We start from the raw sequence: 18864 nt of genomic DNA, 5'->3' as shown, positions 1-18864 counted from the left end.
AAACCAAATGCATTTAGAATCCTATTAAAACTGGAATTATGTCTGTGAGCGGACTATAAATTTGGAATCTCTATCTTCCCTCAAACAGTTGCACAGCATGTTTTTCCCCACAAAAAGCTCTTTTCAGCTGCGAGGATTCATTTGAAGGCACAAAAGATTGCCGTGAACTTTCAAAGAAACGTTGAGCTTTCTGTGAAATACAATCTGCAATGTTTGGAATAAATTTCACTGCTGGTTGATAGGTATGTATGATAAACTCGAAATTCATGAAATATTTGGAAGCATTGTAAGGATCTGCTTGCAATTTAACAGATGGCTAAATGAGTTTCTCTCTAATCTAAATCTAAATCTTGCCCATCGGGTACATGAGGATGAATATATTATAGTTAATTTACAGCTATGCTTTACAGAGAGGGATCTATGATTATGGATGGATTGATAGCTAACCCTTCGTATCATTCATCTATAGGATTCAGAATCTCAAACAAATGACCTCTGTCTCCATCACACAGAGTTTACAGAAGACCTTTACTGTAACCGGTTTAGGGTTATACAATAACTCATCTCTAGACATGACCCAGTTGCTTTATTGATCTGTGAGTCTATGTGGGAATTGTTAGTTTTTTTTTTATTTGATCTCTGGTGGCTTTTTGAAATCTTAACAGTATAAGGCATCATACGGGTCATCTCAGATGCTATGCATTAATATCATGGAGATGTATTTTCCTGTAGCATGATGAATTTAAGTGGTTTAGATGCTGTGACAGGTTGCCATTTCTTTTCACCAATTTCTTACTGTCCATGTCCACATCCACACAAAGAAAAACTTTATTTATTAATGATTAACATATCTGTACTGTATGTGGAGGCATTACACTGCAGGACTAAATGAATATTAATAGCTCATCTAAACATAATTAATTATGCTACAATGTGGTTCAACTCTCCTCTATGAACAAGCTTAAAAGGTTTTAAATACTGTTTGTTTCATTTTCAAATAACATTTAGTGATTATCTCAAGACTGATCTCACAGAGATTACGCAAAATCGTTTTACAAGACTTAATAATCAACTGCATCATTTTATTACATAGATGATGCGGTAATTTGATGTGAAATATATTTCAATTCAATATGTTTTTGTATTTCACAGTTGAGGAAGAGAGTGACAAGAGAGGACAAACTAAAATGTCTCACTTTAAATTTAATGTTTTTGCTGTCCAAACAAATGCTGAACATAAAAAAGGGGAAAAATGCATTGGGCGTTTAAAGAGAGAAAATAACAATGCCATGTCAGCTGTCCTCGCCATCGTCACACATTCATGTGTAATGTGTTCTGGTTCATGTGAATGGGAAATGGCATCATTCGGTGTCTGTCACGGGAGGGGTAAGAGAAGAAGAAGCGGCACACAAGTGACTTGCGCTACAGTTTAGAGAACCTGATGAACAGCACGACTGGAACCGAGTCTTCAGCCAGGACAGACGCGCGCAGCGCTTTGTTCTCTCTATCGCAACATAAAACGCGAAATACTACCGACTATGGAGCAAAGACTTTTGTTCGTGTGGATAGCTGGTATGACACTCATTTGTCTTTTGGTTGTGTCCGACGTTGTGTCCGAAGAACGAACGGTGAGATATAAAATATATGAGGAGGTGCGTCCGCCGACGGTCATAGGAACACTGGCCAGCAATGTCACCTGGACCCCGGACAAAACCCGCACGTTCCCGGGCATAAGGTTTAAACTGATGAGTCCATCCACCGGATCCTTCATCCGCTTTAGAGAAAGCGACGGGAGGCTTACGGTCGAGGAGCGCATCGACCGGGAGCGCGTTTGCAAGCGGAATCCGCGGTGCGTAATCACGTTCGATGTCGCTTTTGTGTCCGCCGAGCAATTCGAGCTTTTCCACGTCGAGGTGGAAGTGATGGACGTTAACGACAACTCACCAGAGTTTCCGCGCGCCGAGTGCACCATCGAGATCTCCGAGAGCGCGGCGGTGGGGACGCGCATCCCTTTGGACGCAGCCGAGGACGCGGACGTGGGCTCAAACTCTATCCAGTCCTACCAAATCACCGATAACACTCACTTTAGCATAGATGTCATTACGAGGGTGGATGGGGTTAAATATGCGGAGCTTGTGCTCATGAAGGAGCTTGACCGAGAAAGTCGCGCGTTTTACGCACTGAAGCTCGTGGCGACGGACGGAGGACATCCTCCGAAAAGCGGCTCTACCAATGTTACTGTCAAAGTCAAAGACGCCAATGACAACAGTCCTGTGTTTGACCAGAGCCATTACTCCGTTGATTTGCCAGAGGATGCGCCCGTCGAATCAGTCGTGTTGGACTTAAATGCCATAGATCCGGATGAGGGTCTCAACGGAGAGGTTGTGTACGAACTGGGCAAGCAAGTCACAACAAAGATAAGACAACTATTCAAGATGGATTACAAAACCGGACAGCTGACTCTGCAGAGTCCTGTCGATTACGAAGACGAGACTACGTACGAAATCGATGTGCAGGCCACCGATTTGGGTCACAATCCGGTCCCCTCGATGTGTAAAATTACTGTAAACGTAAGAGATGTGAACGACAACCCCCCTGAAATAAGCATCACCCCTATCACACCTTTAACAGATGGAGTTGCGCACGTTAGTGAAGCTACAGGTCCGGACATTCTGGTTGCTTTGATTAGCATCAAAGACAAGGACTCTGGTGCGAATGGACAGGTGAGCTGCACTCTCAACGGCGGACACGGCAACTTTAGACTCAAAAGGGCCTATGAAGGCAGTTACACAATAGTCACAATGGCTGCGCTCGACAGAGAAAAGCTCCCAGAATATAATTTGACCGTGGTGGCAGAGGACTTCGGTGCACCGCCGTTACGCACGGTCACCAGTTTTATAATAAAGCTAACAGACGTCAATGACAATGCCCCAGTGTTCAGCGCAAAGATATATGAGGGCTTTATAGAGGAAAACCAATTACCTGGCACCTACATCACGACAGTTGTGGCCAGCGATCAAGATTCGGGACTTAATGGGGAAATAACCTATGAACTTTTTGACTCTGACACAAACAGCGTCTCCAGGTTTGCTATTATGAATCAAGCGGGTAACGTTTACGCCCTTCAGAGTTTCAATTACGAGGTCACAAAGAGGTTGGATTTGCGCGTCCAGGCCAGCGACAGAGGATGGCCGCAGCTTCATACCAATGCTGTTCTCGTTATCAATATAGTTGATCAGAATGACAACGCCCCCAGTATAACTCAGCCACCCTTAATCAATGGCTCTGCCGAAATCCAGCTGCCCAGAGACGCGCCGCCCGGGTATATTGTGACCCGAATAAAGGCAAAAGACGTGGATGCGGGTTTAAACGCCGAGCTCACCTACAAGCTTTACGATGGAGGCGATTTCGGCTTTGCAATCGACCCGAATACGGGGGAGATATATATAAACCGCAAAATTGCGCACGACGCGCAAGACATATGGAGAGTGCTGGTGACCGTGAATGATAACGGGCACCCGTCACTAACTTCAACAGCCACTATTCATTTTACTTTAACAGAGTCTGCGCCTTCAAATGGCAATTTCTACGATGAAAGAGAGGAGGAAGAGCCCGGGCACTGGACACTGGTTTTAATTCTGGCCCTGACGGGTTCTTCTTTGCTGTTTCTGCTTGTTTTGTCGTACTTGTTGTGCAGAAGTCGCAGAAACGGACAGAAGAGAAGCGCTGAGCTCCAAGATGTTCCTTACGCGACGGATAATAACGCTGTGTCCATGATCTCCAACCACACAGCCAATGTGTTTGACGCGCACGAGTTTCACTCCACGTCTGTCATAAACACTCCTGAAAAACTCCACGACAGCGTGCAAGCAACTGCTGAAAGCCCACAGACCTTCAACAACAAATACAGGAGTGTGGCGGGGGAAATAGACGTAAGGGGTGACACTGTATGTGTGCGTGCGTGCGTGCGCGTGTCTGTGAGTTGCCTTTCACACTTGACGTGTTTTTAGGTTCAGAAACAGCTAGACTGAGTACATCTGATTGAAACTGTCTGCATGCAAGCTGTCTGTCTGTCATACACAAACCATATTTCACTCTATTCACTGTATCACTGTAGATGATTTGGGGTTTAATCAAAGCAGTAGCAGTTCTAGGGTCAGTGGATATTTGGGGCATAGGCCATCATTTGATTTCATATCAGGATGTTATACACTTTAAAAACACATTGAAATGTTGCATCTGCAAGGTATCATTTTACCTGCTGCAATATTTAACAAAGTTAGGGATGTGCATGATCATGTAATCCAACCAATCAGAGCGAGAAAAGGTTTGTATATATAGCTGTCCCTCACCATCATCATGTGACAGTTTCCCTCCTCCCGCCCCTCGCCTCATTATTGGCTGCTTTCCAGATTAGCCTACTCTGGGTTCAGACCAAATTCTGAGCTCTGAGCCCTCCCCTCGGACAGGACGCCAAATATGAATTAGTTATCACATCTGATTACATGTTAGTGCAAACTCCTGAAATAACATAAATGAGAAAATATCTTTAATAAAACTCTTCTTCTAAAAAGACAATGTTCATAGTTGACGACACTGAAATAAACACACCAAACAGTCAATATCTCAGACAGGGTGTAAGAATGAGTTTTTGTGAATGTCCCTTCTGTCTGTGTTATGGAGTATTATAGTCATTGTGGATATTATATTTATCCGTTTTAATCCATTATTCACCATGTCTAACTATAATATCAATGTTGTCGTGTCTTTGCAGGGATATTCTACTTTGCCTGGTTATGGTAAAGAGGCGGCACGACCGATCACGGTATGGAAAGGTAACTCCATGATGACCATCGCAGTAAGAGATCCACTGATAAGTGGCAAGGACAGTGGGAAAGGAGACAGCGATGTGAACGACAGTGATTCTGACATCAGTGAAGGAGTCAAGAAAGACTACACTTCATATAAAGGTAGAAAAAACTTGACAGACTGACCCACTTTCCCGGACAGGGATAGTCCTAGACTTAAATAAATGTAAGAGCTGTCCAAACTGAAAACAAATTGTGCATTAGTGCTCTTTGTTTTGCCTCAAAATGCACACATGTAATTAAACTAATTAAACTAAGGCCTAGTCCTGATTTTAAATAATCCCTGTCCGGGAAACCACTCCTTGGTCTCAGTTTCTGTTTATTTTTTAAACTAGAAATATTCGAAGATTATGATACAAACAGTGATCAGAATAATAATAGAATAGTTAGTATAATTTTTTTAATGAAAAAATTGTATATCCCTTACTGTTAAAAATTACGGTAGAAATTACTGTATACTGGCAGCTGTTTGCTATAGATTTAGATTGCTTTAGATTTAAATTTATGTTATTTACTGGCAACAGTGTTTAAAGTTAAATGAACATTTAACATGAACAAGTCTTTATCTTTACAGGATAAAACTAAAATAACTATAAAACTAGAACTTTAAAATAAAAGCCTTATACAAAGCATTCTGGGAACCAAAAATCCTCATCAAACTTTTTCCAAATTTTTGTTCCCAGAAAGGTTGCATGAGGCTGTTATTTTAAAGTTTTATTCATCAAAGACAAAGATTTTTTATGTTTAATGTTCATTTAACTTTGAACAAACTGTTACCATTAAATAACATAAATTTAAATCTACAGTAAATTACTGGGAAACAGCTGCATAACTACAGTAAAAATTTTAAAGTGCTTGCTACTAGTGTTTCCTACTATTTCAGTGTGTTCAGACAAAAACATCACAGATCCAAAAAACAAACAAACAAGCAATTCCAGATTTATGGATGTGACATTTGTCATCAAAACTTGTAGATAAAATACATTAGATAAACTATTTATTACCAATATATTAAACCATCTGTTCATGTTTTTCTAAATCCTTGATGATATCAGCCTATACTCATGTTTTCTGTTTAGATAAGGGAAATAAACATGTGTTTATTTACATGTGACAGTAAAAAGGACAGTTTTTTGGAGACAACATATAGGATTTTTGTAAATTAAAATGCACAAACCAGAAGCAGCAAATGCATAAAGAAGAAATTATATTTATTTTAGTTAAATTTTTGTATGAGCCTTTATGAGGAACAAAATGGACTTGAAAATTATGAAGTTAAACTATTATTTTTATTTAAACTTACTTTAAAAACTTTGACAGAGATTTTGTATGAGTACTTCAACCACCAAATATTTACATCGGACATATCAGCATGATTAAAAACTTTTACTTTACTTTTTAAGAAAGGTTGACATTTGGATGTAATGTGGTTGATATTTCTGTCCTGCTGTATTTTCCACTGTATTTAAGAAGACAAGTGCAAACTAAACAAGGTTTTAAAAATGATATACTACCTCACACTACTGTACGGTATCTTTGCAAAATGACAATTGCATGTTTCGGTCTCTCTGTTCAAATAAATGCTCACAGTAATGAGATGTTGATTGTTGGTTAACTTCAAGATCATTGTGGATTCATCTTCAGTTATACGTAAATTAAATCTGTCCTTCCTGTGACGTCACACTGACACTACCGGATCAGTATAATGTTTAAGTCTGTCTGTCTGTACAGTAAACTCAATCTTGTAATAGTAGTTGTATTGACAGAAATGTTTTTGTCACAGGTCTGTGGGCCTGTACCAGCGAGTGCAGAATCCTCGGCCATTCGGATCGATGCTGGAGTCCATCTGTAAGCAGAAGCGGTGGAGGCATTAATCCCAGACATCTCTCGACCTTCTCAAGGACACGACCGTCCTCGCAGGTCACAATGAACAGAAACAGCTGTGAGACTCAGACATTCAGGAGCGCAGCCTTGCAGAGCCTTACAGAGGATCAACAGACTCAATATGATTACATTCATGTTTGTTCACCACAGTCACAGAGGAGACAAGAAGACATCCCAGTATTTACACATACAGAGCCCATCACAACAAACAGTCCTGAAAGATTTACAGACGACTGATACCTCAATAACATGATGTTTAGGTTGATGTATATATTTTTTGCTTCAACTGTATTGTTTTGATGTTTTGTATATACTGTATATATTTTAAACAATGTTTTTTTTTCAATGCATGTTTTGTATTATTATAATGTGTTTGTGTTTGTAATTCACTTTGTCTGTAAACAACTGCACAACACATTAAATGTTTTTTTATTCTAAAGCTACAATGTTTTATAATTCAGAACAATATTTACTAAGATCAAACAACTTGTTTCTTAAAAAAAAACCCTGAGGGAAATAAAGCCGATTACAGTAAATACAGTGCTTTGCATCTTTGAGAAACCCATCAAAAGTTTGAGACGCGACACTACATTGGTTTATTTTGATCCTTTGTGGTTTCACGTTTGAAAGTATTGTAGACAAATGTAAATTGTGCTTATATGTAATGTATTGTGTACATACAGTGGATAGTGAATAATGAATACTTCAGTACTGTTATAAATGTTTCCCAGCATGCACTAAATGCACTTTAAATGTTTACATCTCTTGGGATGTATGATGCATCAGTCTGATGCAGTTTTGCCCTTAAGATATTTAACCTCCTGAGACCCAAGTTTGTTTTTTTCTTATAAAAATTAAGTGTTGGAGTGGTAACAAAAACATTGCATATTTTTTATGTCTACTGTAGTGAAAACCATTTTTTACTTTCTTATTTCATTCTTAGCTTTTATTTATTTCATAAAATGTCCTAGTTGAAATAGCAATCATTTTGAAAAGCCAAAATTAGTAAGTTGGCAAGGTCACACCCCCTCACATGTGATGTCATTTTAAAGAGCCCTGTCCCAAATGGAACACTCCAGGCTTGTGGTCCTCCTCAGAGTCCACACTTTGATGACATCATGCAGACCCTAGGTACCCTTGATGCGAGTCCACGTGGGTACACCGGCGTCCTAATTTGGGACACACTCGAAGACGAAGAGAAGTTGCCCGTCAATGTGAACTCGTCCCTTCCATCATCTGATTGGTCTGATTACTCTTTCGCGAAGACTTCTGGGTTGGTAAAATGCGCAAAGCCTACTGCAGTGCGGGCTTCACCGAAGATCACATCAAGGGGGCAAAGGGGGCGCTGATGAGCACACTTTGAGTAAAAATGACCAATGGGACACCCTACGGACTCGTAGACTAAGTGAGCACGCGCAATTTAAGGCCATGAGACCGAAAGTCCACATGAAGTGCGCCATTTGGGACAGGGCCTGTTTGGTCTGACTGCTCTTTCGAGAATACTTCTGGGTTGGTAAAGTATGCGAAGCCGCCAAAGACCGCATCAAGGGGGCAAAGGGGGCGCTGATGAGCACACTTTGAAGAGTAAAAATGACCGATGGGACACCTTATGGACTTGTAGGCTAAGCGAGCGCGCACAATTTAAGGCCATGAGACTGAAAGTCCACATGAAGTGCACCATTTGGGACAGGGCCTTACAGGATCAGGATTTAACAGAATGACATGCATAACATGAGCGATATAAGAGAAAACATGGAAACAAATGAAATCGTAACACTGATCAGTCCATTCAGATCTCATTACTGTTCATTCTCAGAAAAAAGGTACAAGAAGGTAAGTTGTCACTGGGGCGGTACCTTTTCAAAAAGTACACATTGATATCTCAAAGGTACATATCTGTACCAAAATGGTACATATTAGAACCTTTTTTAAAGGGAGCGTCCCAGTGACAAGTTTTATACCTTTATTTCTGAGAGTGTATTATGCTGCCTTCTTGAGCATCAATGAACGTTTGTGTGTTTTGTAAAAGTGAGTCTTTTAGTTGACCTCAGTGTAAGAAGATGAATCTCAAGTGTGCAGAAGAACCTAAATGTGCAGAAAATGCCGGATAATCAAATAACGTGGAGAACCTGGAGGATTAGGATCTTAAGAACCGCTTTACAAACAGAAACATTATTCAGTCAAAAGTGCTTTAAAGACCCATTCCTTTCATACCTTTTAATAATCCAAAGAACCTTTTTGTGAAACAGAAATGTTCTTTAGATGTTAAAGGTTCCTCACCATTCAGCCGAAACCAGTTTATCTATTGTGAAGCAAATAGATAAACTGAAAAAAAAAAAGAATTTGTTTAATCAATGGTCATTTCTAAAACTTTCCAAAGATTAATGACAGATACATTAAGATGGCTGAGTAAACATAAAACCCTTTCCCCTAATTCACTTAAAATATATATGTGTGTGTGTTAAATGAGTCGTCTGGTGTGTGTGATTTCTGAAGCCAAACACAGTTCCTACAGACGGATTCCAGTCTTGACCCCTCAGAGTTTAGTTTCTCCGGGAGCTTCTTTACCCCCTGATTTTTCCCCTGTCACGTACACGCAACATTTTTTTACAGAAGCTACAGAAAGTCTCAAAGCTTTGCTTTCAGACGACCAGACTCCACCATGGAGGCAACATCAGAAAAATATCCTGCTGAGGTAGATCCTGGTGCATTTCTTTCAACATACAGTACTGTGAGTAAAAATGAAACTGTTTTACATTGAATGAATGTGTTTTTATATTGTAATGAATCAGGTGTATGGAGGTTTGATGATGAAACCCAACGAATCGAGTCGTCTCAGGAGAACGGTGATCGCTGCCTTCGTTGCAGGAGCTTTACTGCTGCTGCTTGGAGGAATTGGAGGATTTTACCTTTGGCAAATGAATGATAAAGAAGTATGTAGTATCTTTTAGACCAACACACTTGTCTCAACTATTTTGGTTCAAAATGAGTCCATCTGTTCAGCAGAATGATATGTTTTGCAGTCTATTACATTCGCAAAAATAGCTATCATTTGTTCATCTTATGCAACAAATTGCTGGTGTGTGGTACAGTAGTTTGTTTCAGTGTGTTTGCAGTCATGAACAAATGTTTGCTTCACTAATAATCAAAGGATGCATTTTTTACAAAAAATCCTCTGGAGTGACCTGATCAGATGAATATCATTATTATGTTTATAGTGGCACATTTATAGTTATTATAAAATGGATAATATTGGATATTAGCACTTTTTGAAATTCATTCACAGCAGGACCTATCAAAAAGCAGATTAACATGATGAGAAACTGGTAGACACTTTCCTTCATATAAACATATTAACTTTGATCTAAATGTTAATTAGAAAGCGTTCGCAAACATTAACTAATCCAATATTTTATCGCTCACAAAATCCAATAGTGCTGAACACACACTAAACCTGATGCAGTCATGTCAATAGTTAAAGCTCACATGCAGCGAAACTATTTCAATGATGTGTCAAGAATAATTAAAAGCATCAGTCTTTGCATGCGCGGTTATAAGTCGCCATTGATTTCAGACACGGCTGGTATTTCCGTGAAAAAATCCTCCAGGTTAAAGGAGAAAAACAAAGAGCCCTCTGTAGACACCCAGTGTTTATACTGGAAGACTGTGCAAACATATTAACATGCAGCAAAAACCTCTGCTGCACAGAAACTACTGCACCAATATATGATATGATGTGCAATGCATTTTATATGGATCCAAAAGATTTTTCTTCTGGAACTTAATTTTGCACATTATACTCAATTAAAAATGAAGGTGCTTCATGATGCCATAGAAGAACCATTATCAGCTGAATGGTTCTATAAAGACATCTGAAGAACCTTTTTAGGTTCTTAAGATTATTAAAAGGTATAAAAGAAATGGTTATTTTAAGAAGGTTTGACTGAAAGGTTCTTTGAGGAACCAAAAATGGTTCTACTATAGCATCGCTGTGAAAAACCTTTGTTTATACAAGTGCAGCGGCAAGAGTCGAGATTCAATCAAAACCTTAAACACAGAGACTCTCATGAGTCAGTTTACTCATCCACAAGCATAAAACAACAGATCTGCATGTAAACACTGTATTTATCGGTGTTATTGTATTACATTTGATCAGGTGATCACTGCAGACTACAGCAGAAACATTAACATAAAGATGATCGAAGATTCTTTAGAGTTGAACTCTGAGAGTAATCCAGAGCGATTCATGACAGACGCTGGAGAAGGAAACATTCGGGAAGCTCATGACTTTAAATCTGTGAGTAGAACCATCATAAACTTATTCATCTCATTTCACGGCCACTTTAAATGCAATTACCTATCAACTCTTTTTTAAAGGGCATAACCGCAATGAGGTTTCCTGGAGGAGAAAAGTGTTACATCAGATCCCAGATCAGAAGTAAACTTTCTGAGGTGAGGATGCTGTGAGCCTCCGCAATCTTTGAACTGACAAATTCATTTTATCTGTGATGGGTGCAATATTTTGTTGACGTAACTCGAGTGACACCAATATGTAAAAACACTAAAATATACTTAAAGGAAAATTCTGTCGTTATTTACTCTCCCTCGGATGAGAAATGCGATGCTTTTATCTTTTTTGAGCCTCCAAACAAGCTTTGCCATAAACTTTTAATTGTGTTCGACAGTAACTAATTGTTTAAATATCAGGAGGCGGAGGTTATATCAATCAAATCTGATGTGGATTCATTGGTTTGGATGGCATCTGATGAACCTCTGAAGGACAACAGTTTTCTCAGCTCTGAAATACTCAGATTCTGTGGAGACCTACCGGTTTACTGGCAACACCCTACCAACACACGAGGTATTTCACATGTACATTACATGTAAACCTACATCACTTGAAGAGATAAGATACCACATCACAAAAAACATCATCAAAGCGTTCAATGGTGGGTTTATAAAATTGGAAGTTCTGTTTGGTTTCACCAGTGTATGAGTCAAATTATGCACATCACATTTAATCTTTAATTTTGTATGAATAATGATCAGTTTTATGATCTCATTTATCATCTTAGAAAGATAAATATTCATACACCAATAACGTTTTTATTAAAGGGGACATATTTAATGTTTTAATGCTATCATTGTGTCCCCAGTGCTTCTATCAACCTAAAAAAATGTAAAAGATCAACCCAGTAACTTTTTGTTTTTGATAAACCATTCTCTGCAAGCATGTGGAAAAAATAGCTCATTGAAATTTGTCTCGCCTTGTGATGTCAGAAGGGGATCTAATTATAATAATACCGCCCCTTAATCTGCACTATCCAACCACGGCACTGCCATTTAGTGCAGAGATCAGCTCATTTGCATTTTAAAGCACACACCTAAAACATGCTATAATAAATTATCTATATGATATTTTGAGCTAAAACATTAAATGCATACTCTGGTACACCAAAGATTTATTTGACATCTTATAAAAGTCTTGTGAAATGTCCCCTTTAAATTGATAAACGGCAGTATCATTGCATGGTAAAACAGTAACCAGAGGATGTTTTGTGTATGGTAAAAGACTGAATAAAGCTGCATGTCTTCATTTAACATTTTTGTTGTTCTTGAAGCATTACGGAAGAGAAGAAGCGTGAGCCGGCCGAAACGACAGAATGAAGGTAGAGTAAACCCAAGACAGTCGAGAGGTCGAAACACAACATCCAGTGAAAGTCAACAAGGGAGAGGATCTGATTTTAACCCTGAAAACCCATATCATGTGAGAAACATCATCATTATTAATGTTATAAGAGTTCATTAACAGTGTTGGGGGTAACGCATTACAAGTAACGTGCATTACGTAATAATATTACTTTTCTGAAGTAACGAGTAAAGTAACGCATTACCTTATAAATGTACACATTAATTTTTAAGTTACTTTTTTTTAAAGTAATGCAAGTTACTTTTCAGTTTAATTAATTTGATTTAAAAATAAAATAATGTACTGAATTAAACTGAACATATTAACGTAGAGTTATGCACTGAAAGAGATCAAGCCTCAGCCAAGTAAGAAAACATAACGCAAAAGTAACTTAAAAGTAACGTAAGCATTACTTTCCATGAAAAGTAACTAAGTAACGCAATTAGTTACTTTTTTGGGGAGTAACTTAATATTGTAACGCATTACTTTTAAAAGTAACTTCCCCCAACACTGTTCATTAAATATACTCAAATAAATGTTGGGTAATTTTCAACCCAGCGTTTGGGTCAAAAAGGGACGAACTTAACCTGTTGTGTTGTAATTTAAGCTATGATGCATTGTTGGGTCAAATATAAACATTTTCTGAGTTTAACAGCAAGGTTTGTCCTTTTTTTTGAGCCAATACAGAGTTAAAAGTAATACAGGATTTTTTTTTTAAAGTGTAGTTGCTATCCTATTGTTGACATTATAAAATTAACTATTAGCATTGCTCAAATTTTATTTTACTTTTAATTCACCATTAGCCAATTTGACTTTTTTATCAGTTCTGTAATAACTCTGAAAAGACTTTCTATTGTGTGCAAACCTCTTACTTCATTGGCAGCTTCATGCTGTGTGATGTTTAATGACCTTTAACCTTCTCTTCACTACAGCGTAATCAGGAGGCTGAAGAGACGATGACCTTTGACCCCATGTTGGATCACCGTGGCATCTGCTGTGCTGAATGTCATCGCAGTTATACTCATTGTGAGAGAGTCTGTGAGCCACTCGGTGGCTATTGGCCGTGGCCGTACAATTATCAGGGCTGTCGGAAGGTGTGCAGGGTCATTATGCCGTGCCGCTGGTGGGCGGCTCGTATCATGGGTCTCGTGTAGGGTCTTGTGTTTCTTTATGGGCTGATATCAGGACATCAGAAGTGCCCTTAAGGCCTAAACTGAGGTACAATGAGATATTTACAATAAAAAATCAACTCATTGTTGGCTACATTTATGGTACAAATGGTAGACATTTATGTTTTATTATGTTTTCCTTTACAAATAAACCTACCTTACCAAAGCTGCATCTGTGTAGTTCAGAATAACACTATATAGATTTTTCCATCTATAGACGGTTTCATCGGACGCACGTGATACACGTCTGGATCCGAACCTTACTTCCGGTTTCATTTTTTTAATGGTCTGACTAGTTACTAAACTGATATCTTGAACGAATGCCTCGTCGAAAATAACACATGTTTTGGTTTCCTAGGTAATCTATGTGTTGTTTTTTTGCTTGTTATATAAATAAACTATGTTTAAAGAACTCTGTTGTTATTTATTCTTAGCGGAGTTTACCGGAAGTTACGTGCGGACCGCGACAGCCGCTTGTTTATGTTGTTACTGCTGAAACGGTCTATATAGTATGTGCATTGTTTTTGACCTCTATAGTGGTGCAGAAATGACACAAATTGACCTATAACATATTTCGAAATAACATGAGAATGACACACAGTGAAGTTAACTAGTACTGTATTTAAAGTTAAAACTTATACCCTGGGGTATTGTCTGAGTCGCCAACCTAATTTATGAAATCTTCTGCGTAGGCATTAATAACTCATCTTCTTAAGCTTGTTATCATTTACCTAATCCATAAATTAACCTAGTAAAATATTAATAGTGTGGATTAGAAAGATTAAACTTGTTATTTCAGGAAACATTGATCAAATATCTTCTTATCTGCTCTTAATGTTGTTGATGTTTTATGATGTCAAGTTTTCTTCTGTAATTTCATCTGTAAAAAAGAGAATCTCTTCATCGGTAGGGTTTTTTCATTTCATCAGAAAACATGATACACTGTTTATATATACAAGAATTAAGTAGGAATTAAGTAGGATAAAGATTTAAAAAAGAAGAAGAAAAATACTAGGTCACTGATATGCAAGGCAAATGCGTTCCTTACAAAAATGAACCATGGTTACTGCTGGGTTATTTTTAACCCAATGCTGGGTAAATGTTGGACAGAACACATGTTGGGTTATGAAATAAACTTTAATAAATAAACAAAAACAATAAACAACAGCATTGCATTGAAACAACCCAGCATTGCATTTAAACAACCTACCCAACATGTGTTCTGTCCAATATTTACCCAGCGTTGGGTTAAAAACAACTCAGCAGAATTGTTTATATGGTTATTTTTGTGGTACCCATGGTTTAATTACACTCTAAAAATGGCTTGGTTATTTTTGACCTATAATTGGTAAATATTGGACAGAACACATGCCGGGTTAAAAATGACCCAATGTTGGGTTATTGTTATGCAACCATGGGTTATAAAAACCCAGCAGTTGGGTTACAACAACCCTGCATTGGGTCTGTTTTAACCCAGCAGTGTATTTACCCATTATGGGTCAAAAATTATCCAGCCATTTTTAGATTGTATAGTAACCATGCTCTCTAAACAGTAACGAGCTCAGCCATTAGGTTGAATGAAAATGAACCCAGCATTCTGCGTTGAAACCACCCAGCATAGGATAAATGACAATCTAATGGGCTGGGCTCGTCTCTTTTTGACACAAACCTGGGTTAAAAATAGCCCAGTATTTTAAGATAGTGTTTTTTTACTGTAGTAAAACCTTGTTTAACCCTTTATGACTCTTTTTTCATACTTGTAGAGAAGGTCTTAACTTTTTTAAATATCATGGATGATCATCAGGTTTTGCACAAGTGCAGTCCACACTAGCATGGTTGCTGATGCCATCAACACAAGAGATTAATATACTGAACACAAATACATTTATTAATCGTGTTCAATATATAAATCAATAAAATATTTTCACATTTTCACTAGTTCACTCTCTCCCTCCCTCCTCTCTCACTATTGAGTCTGGTGCTAACTGAAAAAAAGCCTCATCTAAATAAAACATTATATTTCAAACATAAAAAGGTCTTATCCACTTCAGTAATTTGAAGGCTGTCTAGTCTGTGTCTTCATTTATTTATTTATTATTCATTATTTATTGTTTTTCCGCAAACAGGCAGGAAGGAAACTTCCAAATGCAGCGTGAGTGATTTAAATTTAATGATGTGTGAAGCAAAGAATACAGCGCTGAAGTCTTATGCACCTATTTTAACACTAATGAGGAGAAATTCTGGTGTTTTTCAGTGTTTCAGTTCATGTTTCACTCAGTGAAGCCTCAGTGGGAGAATACGAGCAACACAACGGGAACTCAAATTGACTTTGGCATGTAGTGTCTCTGAATGTCCATGTCAGAAGTGAATAAACTCTCACTGCCTTCAGCAAATTTTCAGACATTTTACCATTATGCTCAGACAGTATTGTTTTCTCAAATCACTTTAGCTTTATGAGTAGTTCTGTTCTGATATTTTAAGACATACTCTTATTGCGATGTTTATGGTCTACGCACATATTTTTCATATGATTAATGTATAATTTCACAGTACAAACAACTAGACCTTTATTATGGAATAGTAACATTGTGTCAAATTACACAGTATTCACTCAATTCAACATTATTTAAACATAGAAATTGTGTGTCATGCATGACAAAGTCGTCGTTTGTGATATGGAAGAGATTTTCACATAATGGCACAAAAATTACGCTAAAACAATACGTATTATTAATTACTGTCTCAGAACAAGAATTCATTCCTATTTGATATCTGTATTAGTTTATTTCTCTCAGTATTCTGCACTTGTCATCGGTGGTCTATACAATATTAAATATCTGAAACGAGTCTACATTTACAATAATTTAATTGATTAATACCAACATTTATGCATGTTTAAAGCAGAATTGAACCCTAGACATTTTAGCCTGTTATCATGAGTAATTTATGTCCATTTTGCATTTTACATGAGAAAATAAATAAATTAGCACGAATTTTCGTAACGGTCTTTGATGGACTTAATTAACCAGAATGCACTGCGCGAAACTGAGTCATCAGCTCCACCCACTGACCGATGCAGCCTTCAGGTTTGTTTGACTTCATGCGGCGCCCGCAAGAACCGACAGCCGGATGACGTCAAGGTTCCGCTAGAGCGATTTAAAAGCAAACTCCTCCGTATTATTTTGCGAATCGCTCTCGCGGTACTTCGACGTCATCCGGCTGTCTATTCTTGCGATGCCGCATGAAGTTGAACAAGCATAATTACTTCTTTTACCGCTCAACCTGCTCTCAAATCAACTAAAGTCAACTTGAAGTTAGCCGGCAGATGAACCCAACCAAACAGTAACTCGGCTTTTACCATCTCCGAAGGGGAAATCACCAAAACCCTCAATAAAAGATGACTAGAATCTGTGCAGTATGTGGATGTAAGGACAACAAATTCAGGCCACCGGGAGTTTTTATTGTTTCCATCAACGCAACCCTCAGCTGACAAACGGATTACTCGAAAATGTTAATATGCAGCAAGCACTTTCATCAGGAAGACTTCGAGTATTGTTTTCAGCCCAGTTTACCCCATGGAATCAGGTAGACTAATGTAAAATGGTCAAAATATCTAAAACATCATTTGGCTTACACTGTAAAACCTAACAGTTATCTTAACTCAAACCATTTAAGTAAACCGGTTGCATTAGACCATTTAAGTTTTAAAACACATAAATTTAAGTACTGTGAACTTGAGTCATGTGCAATTATACACTTATATTAAGTAGTGTGAACTTAAATATAAGTGCATAACTGCATATGACTCAATTTGTTTAAGTTCACAGTACTCAAATGTATGTGTTTTAAAATTAATGCAACCTGTTTACTTAAATGGTTTGAGTTGAGTTAGCTTTTAGGTTTTACAGTGTAGTTGTTGCTTGTTTTGTGTAACTACAGTAAACATACAACGTAAAAAGTTATTGTCATGTTGTTGTTATTATGAACATGAGCAAAGCAAGCTAAAGTTAGCTCATCCTGTGCAGCTGTCAATCAAAGAACATTATCATCTACTGTCAATCATCACGCCTCAAGCCCCGCCCCCATTTAGAACGTTCACAATTATGTAGTCATGCATTTTTCTTCCTGTGATTTGTCCTACAAGATGGTGAAGCTCGATTGGTTTCCGGGTCATAGGATGAAGGACAAAGGAGCAAGGAAACGAGGATGCATTTTGAGAAGCACCCCAGGATTGAGATCAAGCAAGAACATGACATTCTAAGTACATTATTCCTTACATATGCATTGTCTGCCATTGTCACCATGTTTTCTCTTATATAAAAACACTTAATACAGAAAACAAGGCTACATGTTGTCGGTTTGTTTAGAGAGGAGCAAATCTGTCCTCCTTTCATTGGCCAGCAGTGATAAGCGCGCCTCTGTAGCAGATACGACAGTTTTTCCGTAGGCTATATAATATTAATCCAGCACCCACTCTTGCCAGACACAGTTAAAGGAAGGTGACAAGCGTGAGACATGTAGGACCTCCTGATGTTTCCAGCTCCTGCACGTGGACATATAAAGAGCCCTCGCTGAGCACCTGAAGTGACTCAAATATATCAGGAGAGGTTTTAGAAGATAGAGAAGAGACCACTGTCACGCTCATTACTGAAAATGAGAGACTGTGCGACTGTATGGTTTTCTTACCTGACAGTGACTGCAAACGCAGAGCCTCCTGCCTGCATGCCATTAAGATGAATCCATTACACAAATGGTTTGACATCCACTACCCATTCTAGAAAAAATACTAAATACTTTCATTTAGAGTCTTTTACATAACCAGCCGTGCTGTCTTGATCTGACATTAAGATCAAATGTGTCTGATTTGATCTGTGTTCTGTAAAAGCCTATGACTGAATTTCTGACCGTACCCCTTTAATAAATAACAAGATTGGTGAGTTTAAATATTGAAGTCAAAGAGTTGAGAAGCAGAGATGGGATGAAAACAAGCGTAGCTCTGGTTTTGCGATTTTCAGTCTTGGAGCTCCAGTGATGCTTTGGCTTTTGTCTTCTCTCTGTGCCACCATGGGCTGCTTGTCATTTGTGTCAGAGCTCACATTCATCTGGTTCAGATTCTGCACAGCACAGAGTTGAAGAAGCACAAAGACCAGTGCAGAAAAAACATCATTTGTTTCACATCAAGAATCCAGACAAAGCCTGAAGTCTTACAGTGTTAGTTAATATTCATTTTTTTCCTTCCTATTTTTTCAAAACA

General features: G+C 38.1%; 2 protein-coding genes across 2 annotated transcripts; both read left to right on the top strand.

Annotated features, from left to right (window-relative positions):
- The first annotated feature begins 1313 nt into the window (after window positions 1-1313).
- On the top strand, window positions 1314-7308 carry LOC135733107 (protocadherin-8). Its single transcript, XM_065251418.1, has 3 exons — window positions 1314-3932; window positions 4775-4970; window positions 6652-7308. The coding sequence occupies exons 1-3, from the start codon at window positions 1539-1541 to the stop codon at window positions 6987-6989; spliced, it is 2928 nt and encodes a 975-aa protein (XP_065107490.1). The 5' UTR covers window positions 1314-1538; the 3' UTR covers window positions 6990-7308.
- A 2054-nt stretch (window positions 7309-9362) lies between these two features.
- Window positions 9363-13953, top strand: cnmd (chondromodulin). Its single transcript, XM_065251419.2, has 7 exons — window positions 9363-9447; window positions 9545-9685; window positions 10909-11049; window positions 11130-11204; window positions 11460-11613; window positions 12374-12519; window positions 13374-13953. Exons 1-7 carry the CDS (start codon window positions 9415-9417, stop codon window positions 13593-13595), a joined length of 912 nt encoding a protein of 303 aa, XP_065107491.1. The 5' UTR covers window positions 9363-9414; the 3' UTR covers window positions 13596-13953.
- Window positions 13954-18864: the final 4911 nt, after the last annotated feature.

Source organism: Paramisgurnus dabryanus, chromosome 15 (genome assembly GCF_030506205.2).
Source record: "Paramisgurnus dabryanus chromosome 15, PD_genome_1.1, whole genome shotgun sequence".
In the NCBI taxonomy this organism is placed as follows: domain Eukaryota; kingdom Metazoa; phylum Chordata; class Actinopteri; order Cypriniformes; family Cobitidae; genus Paramisgurnus; species Paramisgurnus dabryanus.
This window is presented reverse-complemented; position numbering and strand designations above follow the sequence as displayed.

Coding starts and splice junctions, on each gene's coding strand:
- cnmd (XM_065251419.2), top strand. CDS start 9,415: ATGGAGGCAACATCAGAAAAATATCCTGCTGAG. Junction 11,050..11,129: donor AAGCTCATGACTTTAAATCT/GTGAGTAGAACC, acceptor TCTTTTTTAAAG/GGCATAACCGCAATGAGGTT. Junction 12,520..13,373: donor ACCCTGAAAACCCATATCAT/GTGAGAAACATC, acceptor TCTTCACTACAG/CGTAATCAGGAGGCTGAAGA.
- LOC135733107 (XM_065251418.1), top strand. CDS start 1,539: ATGGAGCAAAGACTTTTGTTCGTGTGGATAGCTGGTATGACACTCATT. Junction 3,933..4,774: donor GTGTGGCGGGGGAAATAGAC/GTAAGGGGTGAC, acceptor GTGTCTTTGCAG/GGATATTCTACTTTGCCTGG. Junction 4,971..6,651: donor AGACTACACTTCATATAAAG/GTAGAAAAAACT, acceptor TTTTTGTCACAG/GTCTGTGGGCCTGTACCAGC.